At 34.9% G+C, this 15,263-nt stretch overlaps 1 protein-coding gene across 1 annotated transcript in view; it reads right to left on the bottom strand.

Moving 5' to 3' along the window:
• KCNH8 (potassium voltage-gated channel subfamily H member 8) overlaps positions 1 to 15,263 on the bottom strand; it is a 389,068-nt gene that overhangs the window by 23,415 nt on the left and 350,390 nt on the right. Inside the window, exons 13-15 of the mRNA XM_049766132.1 lie at positions 12,018 to 12,376; positions 9,167 to 9,273; positions 5,476 to 5,552 (exon numbers count right to left, since the gene is read on the bottom strand). Coding sequence (XP_049622089.1) covers positions 5,476 to 5,552; positions 9,167 to 9,273; positions 12,018 to 12,376 — 543 coding nt within the window. The remainder of the gene's footprint in view (positions 1 to 5,475; positions 5,553 to 9,166; positions 9,274 to 12,017; positions 12,377 to 15,263) is intronic.

The following is a 15,263-nucleotide window of genomic DNA, read 5'->3' on the forward strand; positions in this document are numbered from 1 at the left end:
GGTTACTCCTGTGCAAGGAGTGTTAATTTTATATAATCATCAACCACTTTCAAGAGTTCTAACGGGCTTGAATATTTGCCTAGATTTCTATCTCTGTCTAACACACAGTTGGTTTCCTTAACTTCCACCCACTGTTCTTTAAGCTTTATAAATGCTAATGGCGGTGCTTAGATTCCTTATTACTTCAGGCCTGATCTGTTCAATTATTATACCAGAGTACTACTGATTTTGTACCTCTGTTGTTTATATTATTTCTTTTACCATGGAGTGCTCTTTGTGTATGGCAATAGGGCCTTCAAAAGTTACTATGTTTAGTTAACTGAGATTTATAGAGTCAGTGAATTATAATTGTTGCATTCCACCAGCCTCTATATGAAGAAGATATTCAGTAATAATTTTGTGCAGATGCACCAGCATCCATGTTTTTTTAGTTTTGGAGGATTAGAACTGAGGTCAAAAAGAGTGACTCCCTAATGGGATCAGTAAGTAGGAGGCCATGAGGGTCCCAGGCACAAGGCTATCTATTCTAATTTTATATTAAGTCTCTTCCTATCAGACAGAAAGCCTCTTAAATGAAATAAATTATTTTATATGATCAAATATGATCTCTTTAAAATTTATCTCTTTAAAATTGATTTAATTTTTTCTCATTATCATAGACATGTTCTCTTCTCTTACTAATCTTAATGTTAAGTAGCTGGAGGGTGAAAACTTCAGAGTCAGCTTTCATTAAATAAGGGCATAATTCTTTGAGGAAAAGTGAGCATTTGACCACTTTTTTTTGGTGGGGGGGTCACACCTGGCAGTGCTCAGGGATTACTCCTGGCTCTGTGCTCAGTAATCGCCCCTGGCAGGTTCGCGGGACAATATGGGATGCTGGAATTCGAACCACCGACCTTCTGCATGCAAGGCAAATGCCTTATCTCCATGCTATCTCTCCGGCCCCACATTTAATCACTTTAAAAAAAACTTTATTTATTTATTGATTGATTGACTGGTAGTTGGGCTACACCCAGCTGTGCTCAGGGGTTACTACTGGCTTTGCACTTTGAAATAGCCCCGGGCAAGCTGGGGGCCCATATAGGAATTCGGAATCTAACCAGGTTCCTCCCGAGTTGTTCGCATGCAAAGCAAAGGCCCTATCACTGTGCTATCTCTCTGGCCCCACCATTTGACTACTTACTACTGATTTTATCATGAAGGAGAGTATCTTGCCGAAATCACACAATTTTATGAAGAGATATTTATAAGTATCTGTGTCTCTCCAAAGCTATTCTCTTTCTCTACTAGTGGGTTTTAGTCCTCATGCCTGCTGTGAAAGAGGATGCAGTGTCTCTTGGTAGGCATTGAAGCAATGCCTTTCGAGGTCTGCCAAATTTTAAAAACGAGGAAACAAGCCTTCTCAAACCTTTTTGGAATTGGAGCATGTGATTTATATAGCTTCAGGTTCCCATACAGTTTGTTGTTATTTTTATATATTTTCCTTATAAGTTAATTCTTTCTTTGCTTGCTGTAAAGCCATAGCAGTGCTTTTAAAAGGGGTCTAATTTTAGTGGTTGCCCTACATTCTTTAAACTCTTTTTACTGTTCTGGAAATGTAGGCTATTTCCAAAATATTCCTTTTCTGATTTCTTCTCCGTATTTAAACAGCTTATCATAAAATCTAAACATCAGAGTTCCTTTAAACCTATTTGGCAGTGGATTTCCAAGTAGTACTCATGCGATCTGGGTGATCCTTTTAGATATTCTCTATATTGAACCTTGACCAAAGATTCAATGAGAGTGCTTAAGTAGATAGTGCTGCTCTAAGCCTGTGCTATTGGGGATTCTCGTATTTAGGGACCTTTAGGGCTATGCCTGATGATGCTCAGAGGACCATATGATTATTGGGTTTGAACTATGGCCAGCTTATGCAAAGCATGGGCCTTAACCTCTATACTGTTCATCTGACCTCTGGTTTCTTTACTCTGTGAAAATATCAGCATAGTGTTTCTTCAGTGCTCTCTGAATCCTTACTTAGTACACTTTTGTCAACTCTTCATGTCTTATAGTAATTGTTGATTAATCTTTGATAAAGCAGACCCCACATTAATAATCAATTCTTCTCTTGTGTACTACTAATCAAAAATATAGAACAAAGAACAATGAGGTGATCTCAGATGTATATAATAAGCGGTAATAGCTAAAAAAATTAGCTTGGACTTTATACATATGTATATGAACTGCAGTATTAATGTCACTTTATTAGAGATACAAAAGAAAAACCAAAACAAAGAATAGATCATTTTATAGTTTAAAGCCTCTTTATATTTTCATTCTTCCAGTTTTAGAGGGTTTAATGAACTACTCGATGGTTCAAGGCTGGGTATACATTCAATTATATATAAAGGATAACATTTTTCCTCCCTCCCTCTCTCCCTCTCTCCCTCCCTCCCTTCCTCTCTCCCTCCCTTCCTCCCTCCCTCCCTCTCTCCCTCCCTTCCTCCCTCCCTCCCTCCCTTCCTTCCTTCCTCCTTCCTTCCTTCCTTCCTTCCTTCCTTCCTTCCTTCCTTCCTTCCTAACCCTAACCTTAGTTCCTTCCTTCCTTCCTTCCTCCCTCCCTCCCTCCCCCTCCCTCCCTCCCTCCCTCCCTCCCTCCCTTCCTTCCTTCCTTCCTTCCTTCCTTCCTTCCTTCCTTCCTCCCTTCCTTCCTTCCTTCCTTCCTTCCTTCCTTCCTTCCTTCCTTCCTTCCTTCCTTCCTTCCTTCCTTCCATCCTTCCTCCCTTCCTTCCTTCCTTCTTTCTTTCCTCCCTCCCTTCCTTCCTCCCTCTCTTCCTCCCTCCTTCTCTTCATTCCTCCCTTTCTCCCTGTTTTTTTTTTTTAGCCACATCTGGTTGTGCTCTGGGAAAACTCCTAGCATAATTCTGGGGACCATAAGGTGCCAGGGTCAAACCAGATCAGAAGCATGCAAGGCAAGGAATGTCTTATCCTCTGTACTATCTCTCTAGTTCAAGAATAGCTTTTTTGTTTAAGTTAAAACTATGAAGAGTGAGATATTTTCTTATAAGAAAATTAATCTTTAGAGAAGGATATTTTACTTTGCTTTTAAATTTTACTATGCAAGATGGAAAGAATCACACAGGGGAAATACTTTGTTTTTCATTCAAGTAACTGCATATTTTCACACAACCACTTCTGACTCATAATGTCAAAGGCAGAACATGCTGAGTAGATTTACAGTTGTGACTTGGAATAAAATACCTATATTCCAAAAATCTGGAGAAATACATTTATTATTTCCCAGAATGTGCAAAATTCCCAACATTTGGGTTAAATATTGTTTAGTCAGTATTAATAGCTTTATTTTTTTTCAAATTTTTTCTTTTAATCAGGAAGAGGCTTGAGACCACAGCTAGAATACTCAGGGCTTAGTTCTGGCATTAAGTTTAGGGATAGCCCTGGCAGGGGGAAGAGATCATTATATAATGCTAGAGATTGAACATCAGTTCATTTTGTGCAAGGAAAGTAACATTACCCACTCTGCTCTTTGGTGACTAATTTTTAATATTAAGCCAAATAATTCAATTTTGGGGGCAATTTATGAGCGATTTTTTTGGAGGGGGACACTCAGCTCTTCTCAGGGATTACTCCTGACTCCACACTTAGGAATTACTCCTTGCAGGCTCAGAGGACAATATGAAATGCTTACGATCAAACCTGGGTCAGCTATGTGCTAGGCAAATAACCAGCACATTGTACTATATAACTCCAGTTTCTTACTGGGAAATTTTTTTTACCAAAAATAATATTTTAAATTAAATAGCTTAATGTAAGGTTACTCTTCAGTTTTCTAATAGGTGTTCAATTAGTTCATTTTTTTGGTATGTGCATTTTTGGGGTGTGTCTTTTGGGTACTCCCCACTCCTTGTAATTTAAAGACATTGAGTTCAGCTGGCTCTTCTGCTCTTTGCTCATTGATTTTAGATCTGGTGAGCAATGGCCTCATTTGCTATATGTGTATAGAAAGAAAGAAATAGAACACAAATCTTCAATAAATTGAGGAAATGTAAGTTAAAGAAAAGATTGGACTATACAATACATAACACAATATTCCTTTATTTATGATAATTATAAGCTAGTTATAATGACATGAATTTTATTTTTGAAATATGAGCATTGTAATCTACATATTTTTGCCAGGATTTCACGAGATAATGTAAAATAGAGTGTCAGAAAGGGATTCAATTATAATACTGTGCTTGCCCAACTGTCTTTGATTTAGATTTACCTTGAAGGTCACCAAAGATTGGCTCAGTTCTGCCTGCAAATAAGAATATTTTAAAACTGATTGATTATAATAATTGAAGCACTCAGTTAGTTAGAAAAATCACAGATTGGAGAAATAGTACAGAGAATCAGGCACTGTCTTGCAAGTAGCCTGACACAGATTTAATTCCTAGCATCATATATGGTCCACATATACTGCCAGGAGTAATCCATGAACATAGAGCTCAGAATAAACCCTGAGCACAGTGGATTATGTCATCCGAATCAAACTAAATGAAAAATAGGTGCTTTATAATTCTCTAGAATCTAGCAACAACCTAGAGTAAAGTTACTAAAATCGATGCATTATGCATCTAAATTAATGCATTTTATGAAATAGAACTATACCTAAGTAGATCTTATAAGTTGTAAAGTTAACTTTATTTGACACAGATAGTCTATAAGAGCCATAGAAACAAAACTGTTCAAAATTATGCAAGAAATATGTATGACAGAAAGGAGCAGAGTTTCAGGTCTTTTGACTACTCCAATTGATTAATTTTGACTAATCTGAACTAATAATCCTGCCTTAACTCCTCAAAATTTAAAATTACTAAAGCGTGAATACATACCAGTTAAATTAACTATCAGTATATCTACAACACTAGTATATGATTATTTTTTAAGCCTTCTATGTGCTGCTGAAGAGTTCCAGGACTACTGCTTACAATGGTTTGTCCAACTAGATGAGTGGGTCAATGATAGGCCTGAAGATATTATGCTACTTGGGCCCTATAGTGTCAGAGAATTCAAAGGCAACCCAGAAGTTCTAGGTTAACTCCATGGTTAAACCCAGTAGTACTCAGGAAGACATGTCGTGCTTGGGATAGGACCTATGTTGGATGTATGTGTACTCTAACCACAATACTATCTCCTAGCCACAATAATATTTTATTTGGTGCTTTTTCATGCTAACTGTAGACTGTCTCAGATAATTTCACAATAGTACATGAAGTAGACATAATTATTATCCCCTTCTAGAGCTCAGAAAAGAATTAAGTGGCATTATAAGGACATACAACATAATGAGAATAACTAAGAATTCACCCTTGGTCATTTGCACAGCATAGAACATATTTGCAATTATTATAATTTTGTTGCTTATTCTGATAACTAGGATTTTTATAATTTTCACCACTCTAAAATGTCCAAAAAAAGAAAATCCTGTACCTCACTGTTGAGTTTATTTATCTGCTGCTTGGTTTCCTCTGCTTTGATGAAAAGAACAGCGGTTCCAATCTCTGGGTCTGAAAAGTAGCACACAGACAGATAATGCATTCTTAAAGAATTGATTTCAGATTTGAAGACAGGATTCAGTAGAATAGGAGAGAAGTCCAACCTTTTACTTTGACCCTTTTTAAACATCAGTGTATTTTATGCTTAGAATACTTGAGATTTGACAAGTTTTGAGTGTTCCTCTGAATTGTGCCTGATATATTCTTTTCTCAACATCATAGTAGAGACCTTGACTAGTGATAAGATGTTCTTATAGAAAATCCCATCTTCTCTCGCACATAATCACTACCATGCTTCACAATGACATACTTTCTCTTCTTTGACCATTCTCTAAAAATATCTCTTAGCAAGTGCCAAAAACATAGAAAAGTGATGTTCTTTTCCTCCTCTCTTTAATTTCCACATATTGATTCCTGTACTCATGAGAGCATTTTCTTCCCACCTGTATTTTAGTTGCTAATCTTCACTGCAGGGTTTGTGTTGCTCTAAATGATAACTTCTCCCATTTTCTGTTTTTTTTTTTTTATTTTTTACTTTTTTACTATGCTACTCTTCCAAATACATTTATTTCTGACAAGGACAAAAAGAACAGATGAGTCATTGATAATTGGAGTGAAAGACTTATTTTATTTATACATTTATATATTGAAATAAATCACAATATGGATACATTATTATCCTAATTTTGATATATTGGGAAGCTTATTTATGGGAGAAAAAGTTACTCAAAGCAATCTAAAGTGGTAGAAAAGTAAAACTTACTTTAAAGAATTTTATTTAAAGTAAATCCATTCATTTGTTAAGCAATGGAGATTATATATATAAGGATACTCGTTCTTTAGGAGACAATAACAAATAAAGACTCTTAGATAATATAATAGGAAAAAAGTCTAAAAACCAACTCTAATAGATTTATATTTTATTCTAAGGAAGCATCCTTAGGGTTTTGTGCATAGGAATAGAGTGGTAATAGTATATTTCTGTTTTAAAAAATTCACTTAGTATGGAATATAGTGTGAGACTAGAGAAAAACTTTTGATAGAAACATGCATAATGTGGTAAATAAAGGGTTGTATAAGCAAGGATGGGAAGCCTTAGAGCAGAGGTATTTGGAATTGCATTAAGGAATAGCCTGCTTGAATAGATGATCATAGGAGTAGATATTAGGAACAGGGAGAAGTCAATGATAGGATCAAAAATTGGTGGAAAGTTTGATAAGTTTCAATGTATATTCCCCAGACTCAAGAGAACCAACATTTTTTTTTTTTTTTTTTTGGTTTTTGGGTCACACCCGGCAGTGCTCAGGGGTTACTCCTGGCTCTATGCTCAGAAATCGCTCCTGGCAGGCACGGGGGACCATATGGGACGCCGGGATTTGAACCACGGACCTTCTGCATGAAAGGCAAACACCTTACCTCCATGCTATCTCTCCAGCCCTGAGAACCAACATTTTTTATATGGAATCTGAAACCAGGTTTCATGTGCACTAGACAAGTTTGACTGTAATAATATTTCTGTGCCCCAAGTATGACCAAATTAGTTACTCTATTCGAATTAAGGTATCAGGATTGATGTTTGACATTTAAATTCCTCCATCCTCATTATTCCTTTTTTCTCCCCACCAAAAATTCTCATAAACTTTCTTTTATTTATCCAAGTGGTTAAAATTGCTGGGGATAAGATTGTAAATTGAGATGAAATACTAATAATATATTGAATGGAACTGCATTCTCCACAACTTCACCTTGAAAAGTTTTTTCACCTTTGTCTTATTCCATGGAGAAACCCACTAATTAAACAGAAAAGCCTCACAACCAATCTCAGAGCTGGTTAGGAAGGCTATGAGAAAATTTCTGGGTGTTGTCAACTTTAGTTTTTAGAAAAATCTATTAGTTTGCTGACAAGTATTTGAATTGAATATGCCTTTTAAAACTTGTTGATTAGTTGCTCTTTTCCAACCACATGTATATTTTCTTCACAATTTCTTCATTATTTATTGATGCTTATTATAGTAACATGATTTTTAATGGGCAATAAACATAGAAAAATAAGAGACAAAAATCTGGTTGAGTTTGGTCTTAATTTTCTACTTGGTCTTACTTTCCCTCGCCACTATTGTCTCAAAATTATTACCATACCATGTTGAAAAAATTGGTCAGCTACATGCAAAAATACAATCTCTAATCTCTCTTTAAAGCCATGCACAATGGTCAAATAAAAATGAATCAAATACTTTGATATCAGGCCTGAAACCATAAGGTAATAAGAGGAAAATGTAGGCAGAATACTACACGACATTGAAGCTAAAGGCATCCTCAAGAAGAAACACCACTGGCCAACAAAGTGGAAACAAAGACAAATGGGATTACATTAAACTGAGAAGATTCTGCACCTTAATGGAAATGGGGACTAAGATACAAAGACTACTCACAGAATGGGAGCAACTATTTACCCAATAAACATCTGATAAGGAGTTAATATCTAAGATATACAAGGCACTGGTAGAACTCAACAAGGAAAAGCTTTTAACCCCATCCCAAAATGAGAATAAATGAACAGACATTTCCTCAGAGAAGAAAATGGGACGGCCAAAAGGAACATATAGAAATGCTCCACATCACTAATCATCAGGGAGATGAAAATCAAAACAATGAGTTATCATTTCACACCACAGAAACTGGCACATATTGAAAAGAACAAGAACAATCAGTGCTAGTGCATATGCAGGGAGAAAGGGACTTTCATTTGCTGCTAGTGGGAATGTGAATTAATCCAGCCTTTTTGGAAAACAATATGGATATCTTTCAAAAACCTAGACATTGAGCTTCTATATAATACTTCTAGGAATATATCCCAGAAACCCAAAGACAACACAGAAAAGGCCTCTGCACATCTGTGTTAGCACTATTTAGTGCTGGAGAACAGATGAATGGATGAAGAAACAATGCTACATCTACACAACGGAATATTATGCAGCTGTTTGTAAAGACATTGATTTTGCTTATACATGGATGGATATGAAGAGTTTTATCTGAATGAAATTAGTCAGAGTGAGAGGGATAGACATAGAATAATCGCACTCATTTGTGGGATAAAGAACAAAAAGATAGTATGATAATAATTTTGAGAAAACAGTGGTGAGGGACAGTAAGACCAATTCATGGTAGGAAGCTTGCCACATAGAGTGGAGCAGTGCAGTTAGGGTAGATAAGGGACCACTATGACAATGAGAGCTGGAAATGATCATTCTGAACAATAACTGCATGTTGAACAGATATGCAAACACCCATTCAATTAACAGTAGTGCAAACCACAGTGTCTGAGAGAGAAGAAAGAGAGAGAGAGAGAGAGAGAGAGAGAGAGAGAGAGAGAGAGAGAGAGAGAGAGAGAGAGAGAGAGAGAGAGAGAGAAATAAAATGTCTGCCCCAGAGGCAGACAGGAGGAAGGAGGAGGGAAACGCAACATTAGTGGTGGAAGTTGTTCATGATGGTGTACTTTGTAATACTGAAACTCAATCATGAACAACTTTCTGACCACGGAGTTTAAATAAAAGAAAAATGAATTTATGATTAATAAAATAAAGCAATGAAGAAAATAATAGTAATATGACTCATTAAAAGTTTACCTCCAAGAGGAGGAGAAATTCTGGGTTCTGGCTTGATTCGTTCAGAGCCAAAGTCGAAAGTCTGACTTTCTTCACTGCTGTTTCCATCTTCAATTCCATCAACAATCCTTTTTAAAATAAAGGAAACTTGTTAGGTGTGTATTTAAATTTATGGAATCTGGTGCATCCAGAAGATTTAAACACATTGTGCTAAGTTTTAAATATTCTGAACAGTGCTACTTAATATAGTAGTCATTATTTAAATGAAAATAAAAAATATTTTAGTCTTTGGATCACATCCAGTGGTGCTCATGCTTACTTGTAACTCTGTGCTCAAAGACCATTCCTGTCATGGTATAATATGTGGTTCAGGGTATCATACCATGGCTGGCTGTGATTCAATCCCTGTACTGTCCCATGAATCTCAAAATATCAATTGTTCTTTACATGGATGGCTACTGAGTATCAGAAATGTGGTTAGTTCAAATGATATAGGTTATACATATGGAATAAAAATCTAGTTTGGAGTATTCTAGTAAAAATAGATGATTTTATTAGGAATATTTTATATTATTTACATTAAACAACAATATTTGAAGGATATCAATAAAATGTTATTAAATTTAAGTTTCTTTCACTCCTTAAAAATGTAGAAAATTCAAAATTACATGTATAGCTCACAATTTAGCTTAGACTATATTTCTATCAGAGAACAATGTTTAAAATCTATTTCCAGATGAAAAAACTTATACTATTTAATTTTATAAAATTCACTTCATATTATCATTCTAGAATTAAAATATTTAGCCTAATGTTTATTATAATGGAAAATTACTTTGATGGCACCTTTGCACTGGACTTGGACAAAATTTTCACATGAAGAGTTGAAGGATAATTTTAAATTATAATTAGTATGTCAGCTAGTTTTCATTCCTTGATGTGTAGCATAAAGCCCACTAATTATATTTATGAAAGATTCATTTCTTGTAGAAATTATACATAGAGAGGTAAAAATTATAAATAAAATATCACTTGTAATTTACAATAGTTGTTAAGATTTTTGGTGCATATGATCAAAAATTTTTTAAAATGTATATAAATTATACATAAATCTTTTTTTCCATCTTGTACTCATTTCCCTATTATTTTTAAATGAAACATCATGAAGAATTGAGCAGTATTTTCAAATTCTAATTTTTAACTGATTTTGTAAACATAACTTTTTACTTTTGCTAACTTCATTACCAAAATCTGTTTTGTTAAGTTCATTACTTAAATAAATTTATTTATTGTAAAAGTTTATATATATATTTTAATGTATCAAAATTATATATTGTTTTTAGAGTAAATAAGTATTATAGTTTATATCATTGAGTTCATTTGCCTTAAAAACAAGGAAAATATTTCAATCCAAAATTCAGAACTTAATTTCTATGACTTTGAAAATACTTAACCTTCAAGTTTTATCTGCTACAATTGTAGAGTTTTAACTACTTTATTAGACTTTTAAAGTACTATATTAGACTTTTATTAGACTTTATTTATTAGCCCATATTTTTTATTAGACCATATTAGACTGTTTTACATTTTTAAAGTACAATAAATAAAACCAAGGTTTAGCTATGTACCAAACAAATAAAATCGTATGGAAAATAAAAATCAATATTCATTTGCTTCATAATTATATTTGCTTTTAATATTTTTAAATAACAATTTATTTAAGCAACATGGTTATAGAAATGTTCATAGTTGGGTTTCAGTCATACCATCCTTTAGCAGTGCAACTTTCCTGCCACCAATGTCCCATATTTCCCTCCAACCCCCCACCCCTTGCCTGTCCCTAGGGCAGGTATTCTGCTTCACTCTCTCACTCTCCCTTTTTTCCCCCCTGATACTGTGGTTTGCACTATTGTCAATAAGGGGTGCCATGCAAATCACTTTATCCCCTTTCAGCACCCAATTCTTGGTGATCAGTTCCAACTATCATTGTCATGGTAGTTGCCAGTGCAGTGGAGTGACATTAAAACGAAGCACTTCAAAGGAAGTATTGATTAAGATACAAAAGCTACCCATAAAATGGGAGTAACTATTTACCCAATACCCAGCTGATAAAGACTAATATCTTAGATATACAAGATTCTGACAGAACTTAACAAGAAAAAAAAATCTAACCCCATCAAAAAATGGGGATAAGAAATCAATAGATTTAAAAAAGAAATCAATAGACATATCCTCAAAGAAGAAATACAAATGGCCAAAGAGCACATTAAAAAATCACTTCATAATTTTAATTATTGTTCCATGAAATATATGGAATAATCTTATGTTGAGGAACTAATCAAACAATTATGTTCCATCTCACTTATTTTAACATTATGAAGTTACAATGTAGAAATATGCCTTTATATTAATTGGAAGGGATAAATGGATGAAGGGCGCCAAGAAAGAATTCTTAGAATATAATGAACCTTTTAAAGATAATTACTAAAACTAATTTTGTACATATACACCTTTATAGAGTCGAAAGTCATACACATAATTCAGAAAAGCTGAAGAATACAGATTATGAAACTGAAAGATCTCATTAAAGATATAGAACTTATTGGGGCTGGTGAGGTGGCGCTAGAGGTAAGGTGTCTGCCTTGCAAGCGCTAGCCAAGGAAGGACCGCGGTTCGATTCCCCGGTGTCCCATATGGTCCCCCCAAGCCAGGGGCAATTTCTGAGCGCTTAGCCAGGAGTAACCCCTGAGCATCAAACGGGTGTGTCCCATAAAACCAAAAAAAATTGATATAGAACTTATTAACCAGGTATTACTCTCAGTAAAAGACAACTACTTATACTTGGAAATAATTATATGATATGCACCCTTACCGTGGACTGAGATCTGGGGGTCCAGCACTATTTAAAGTTGAAAGTTGCAATTTCAAGTTCTTCTCTTTCCTTTTCCCATGATTAGGGGGATCAGTTTCCTGTTTGCTTTTGGGAGAATTTGAACTGGAGACTCTGATAGGTGAATGAAAGGGCACTGTTCCTGAGGCTAGTTGTTTCAGACTTAAACCTAGATAGCTTTTATTGCTGTTAATCTTCTTGGTGCGTGTAAAAGAGGATCCTCTTGTATAGATGGGAGAAAGGGAAGCTGTCTCCTCTTCTTCTCCCTCCTCTTCCTCTTCTTCATCTTCCACAATGGATGGGAGTCTTTTCTTGATGCTTCCATTTCCCTTTGGCTCTGACTAAATCAGTGGATGATATAGATTAGTACAGACTGAACAACAAAAACAAAACCTAAAAATGCTTAAAGAGTAAACCATTCATATTGGAGGTCCCATCTGTCCAAGTTAAATTTCTTAGAGACTTCTTATTAAACTAAAGAATTTCTATTATTTATTCAGGTGTTGAAAGCCTCCTCACTTTTTTGTTTTTTGTTTTTGGGTCATACCCAGTGATGCTCAGGGGTTTCTCCTGCCTATGCACTCAGAATTCACTCCTGGCTTGGTGGACCATATCAGGTGCTGGGGGATCGAACCGTGGTCCGTCCTAGGCTAGCGCGCCACGCATGTACTCCAGGTTACCCTCTCCACTTTTCTAGAATAATTACATCAAAACTCTTGGTCTCTTAGACTCTCTTATCGGGAACTATATGAAGTACACTTACCAGGTTTGCCTTTACATTTTAATCAGTTTGTCATTTGTAATAGTATATTATGGTGAGTTCCTAGGACTAAAGACATTTTGATTTTGCATTTTAGACCACAGCTGGCAGTGCTCAGGGCTTCCTCCGGGCTTCACACTCAGGGATTACTCCTGGTGTTGTTTGAGGTACTTACTATATGAGATGCTGGGGATAACCAGGTCAACTATGTGCAAGGCAAGCAATCTACCTAATGTACTGTCATTCTAGGAAGTTATTTTAAGGTTACAGAGTGTTCAGTGATATATTATATGGAGACTCAAGAGCAAAATTTTATTATCCTTGAAAATAAAAACCTCTCCTTATTTTAGATCACTAACATGGAAAAATATCACTAGCATCCTCAGTTACAATATGGTTCCTATTCAAATTGTTCTCCCAATAGCTTGTTAGTCCAAGAAATGTGGCAAATTATTTGATACACTCCCTATTTGATTAGTCATGTAGACTAATCAAAACTATTTCTTGTTTTGCTTCAGACATAGCATCCTTGCTCCAAAATGTTAATTTATTTTCTGAAAATATTATTATTTATACCTGTTCTATTAATAGTTTCTAATAAAAGTAATATAACAAACAAAAAACCCAGAGTGCTATTTAAATGTCTATCTTGGCTAAAATTTTGTTTTAATCTCCTGTTGGCACATTGACAATACATTGATTTTATTATTGCAATTATATAAAAATATAACCCTCCCCTGAGATCACTTATATTATCCTTTCAGTGTAGCTATAGCTCCTAAATAAAATAGTTTACTTGTAAATTTGAAGCTGGTGGTGTTTTTGCTTGTTTCTATATTTTAATTTTAAAGGCTCAACAGTTCTTGACGAAATAGTAATATAGACTGTCATATTTCCAATCATATTTAACTTTAATAAATGAAGACTTAATTATTTACTGAAACAATCAAGATTTTCCTTATATTTGTTTTATACAGCATTTAGAAATTCTATACATTTTACAAAAGTTGGGTCTACATGGAATTGAAGTGGGACATTTGTTCTAATACTGTGGAAAAAAAATTAGCTCACTCAGCTAAAGATTCAACAGGGCAAACTTATCAAAGAAATGAAAAACACCAAGTACATTCTCTAATTGGACTTCTGTTTATATTTACAACGACAATTCAATCATTCCTTTGTTTCAAGGAGACTCCATTAGCTCTAATAGAATTCTCTGAGTAATAATCTCTGTATACTAATACTTCTGTAACTAATGAAACAAAGATTACACTTCTACAAGTATGTTAAAATTTCACACTTTAGTTTTGTCATTTGAGACCAAGGAAAAGTTATTTCGATATCGAGTCCTCTGAGTAAGGCAGTTATCATTACCTATAGCATAAAGGAATTGCTCCACATACCACCCTTGCATACAAGACTGAACTTCCCAGATTATTAAATGTCAAGACCACAATAGCTTTTCTATAGGAGTATTAGTTACATTTTTCAGGCCACCTACTAAGAAATAGTTGTCTCTTGTGAAGGTGGATTCATTTGTACATGCATTTCTATATACCTCAATCACAGATTCTTCTGCTCTTGATGTATCCCTCCATTCTATTCCAAAAAAAATGTTTCTATAAGGGGAATGTGATTTATTTATTTATTTTTTTTGGTTTTTGGGCCACACCCGGCGGTTCTCAGTGTTTACTCCTGGCTGTCTGCTCAGAAATAGCTCCTGGCAGGCAAGGGGGACCATCTGGGGCACCGGGATTCGAACCAACCACCTTTGGTCCTGGATCAGCTGCTTGCAAGGCAAACGCCGCTGTGCTATCTCTTCGGGCCCGGAATGTGATTTTTGTTCCAACAAAAAAATCTTTTATTTAACTTATAACATTTTGCTGGCGTAGTTATTCAAACACACAATAAAATTGATTCTACATAGGAAGCAAATGTAACTTAAATACAGGGACTTTAGTTACATGGTCAGTGAACTCACAATACCTATGATCTTGATCAAGTGAAAAACTTCTTTATAATTTGGATTTCCTCATCTAAAAATTAGATTGCTAGAAAAAAAATTAAATATTGGACAATGGTAGCTAAGTTTTAAATAGTATGAATTGAAAGTACTTAATGAGTGCTTGGCTTTGTAATGGTGATGATGATCATGAAGAAAATAGAAACATTTATCTATCTCACTTTAGGATTTGCAGAGTTCTGATGACCTCTTTCCAAGAAATACCACCTTCTTTCTTAGTTAAAAGAACTTGAAGCAAAGGGCCCTATCCAAGGATCACCTTTGTCAGCTTCTTTTACCACTTGGGTTTGGCTACACATAAGGCTAACTTCTGAGATGGTGGCAAATAAATGGAAGACCATAAGAGACTTTTAGGAAGGTTTATAGAAGGGAGCTTCTATTCTGCTCTTTCATTTTTCTTTGCTCTTTAAAATATGGAGATAAAGATGAATCTTTAGCAGTCTCC

Source organism: Suncus etruscus, chromosome 20, assembly GCF_024139225.1.
Source record: "Suncus etruscus isolate mSunEtr1 chromosome 20, mSunEtr1.pri.cur, whole genome shotgun sequence".
In the NCBI taxonomy this organism is placed as follows: domain Eukaryota; kingdom Metazoa; phylum Chordata; class Mammalia; order Eulipotyphla; family Soricidae; genus Suncus; species Suncus etruscus.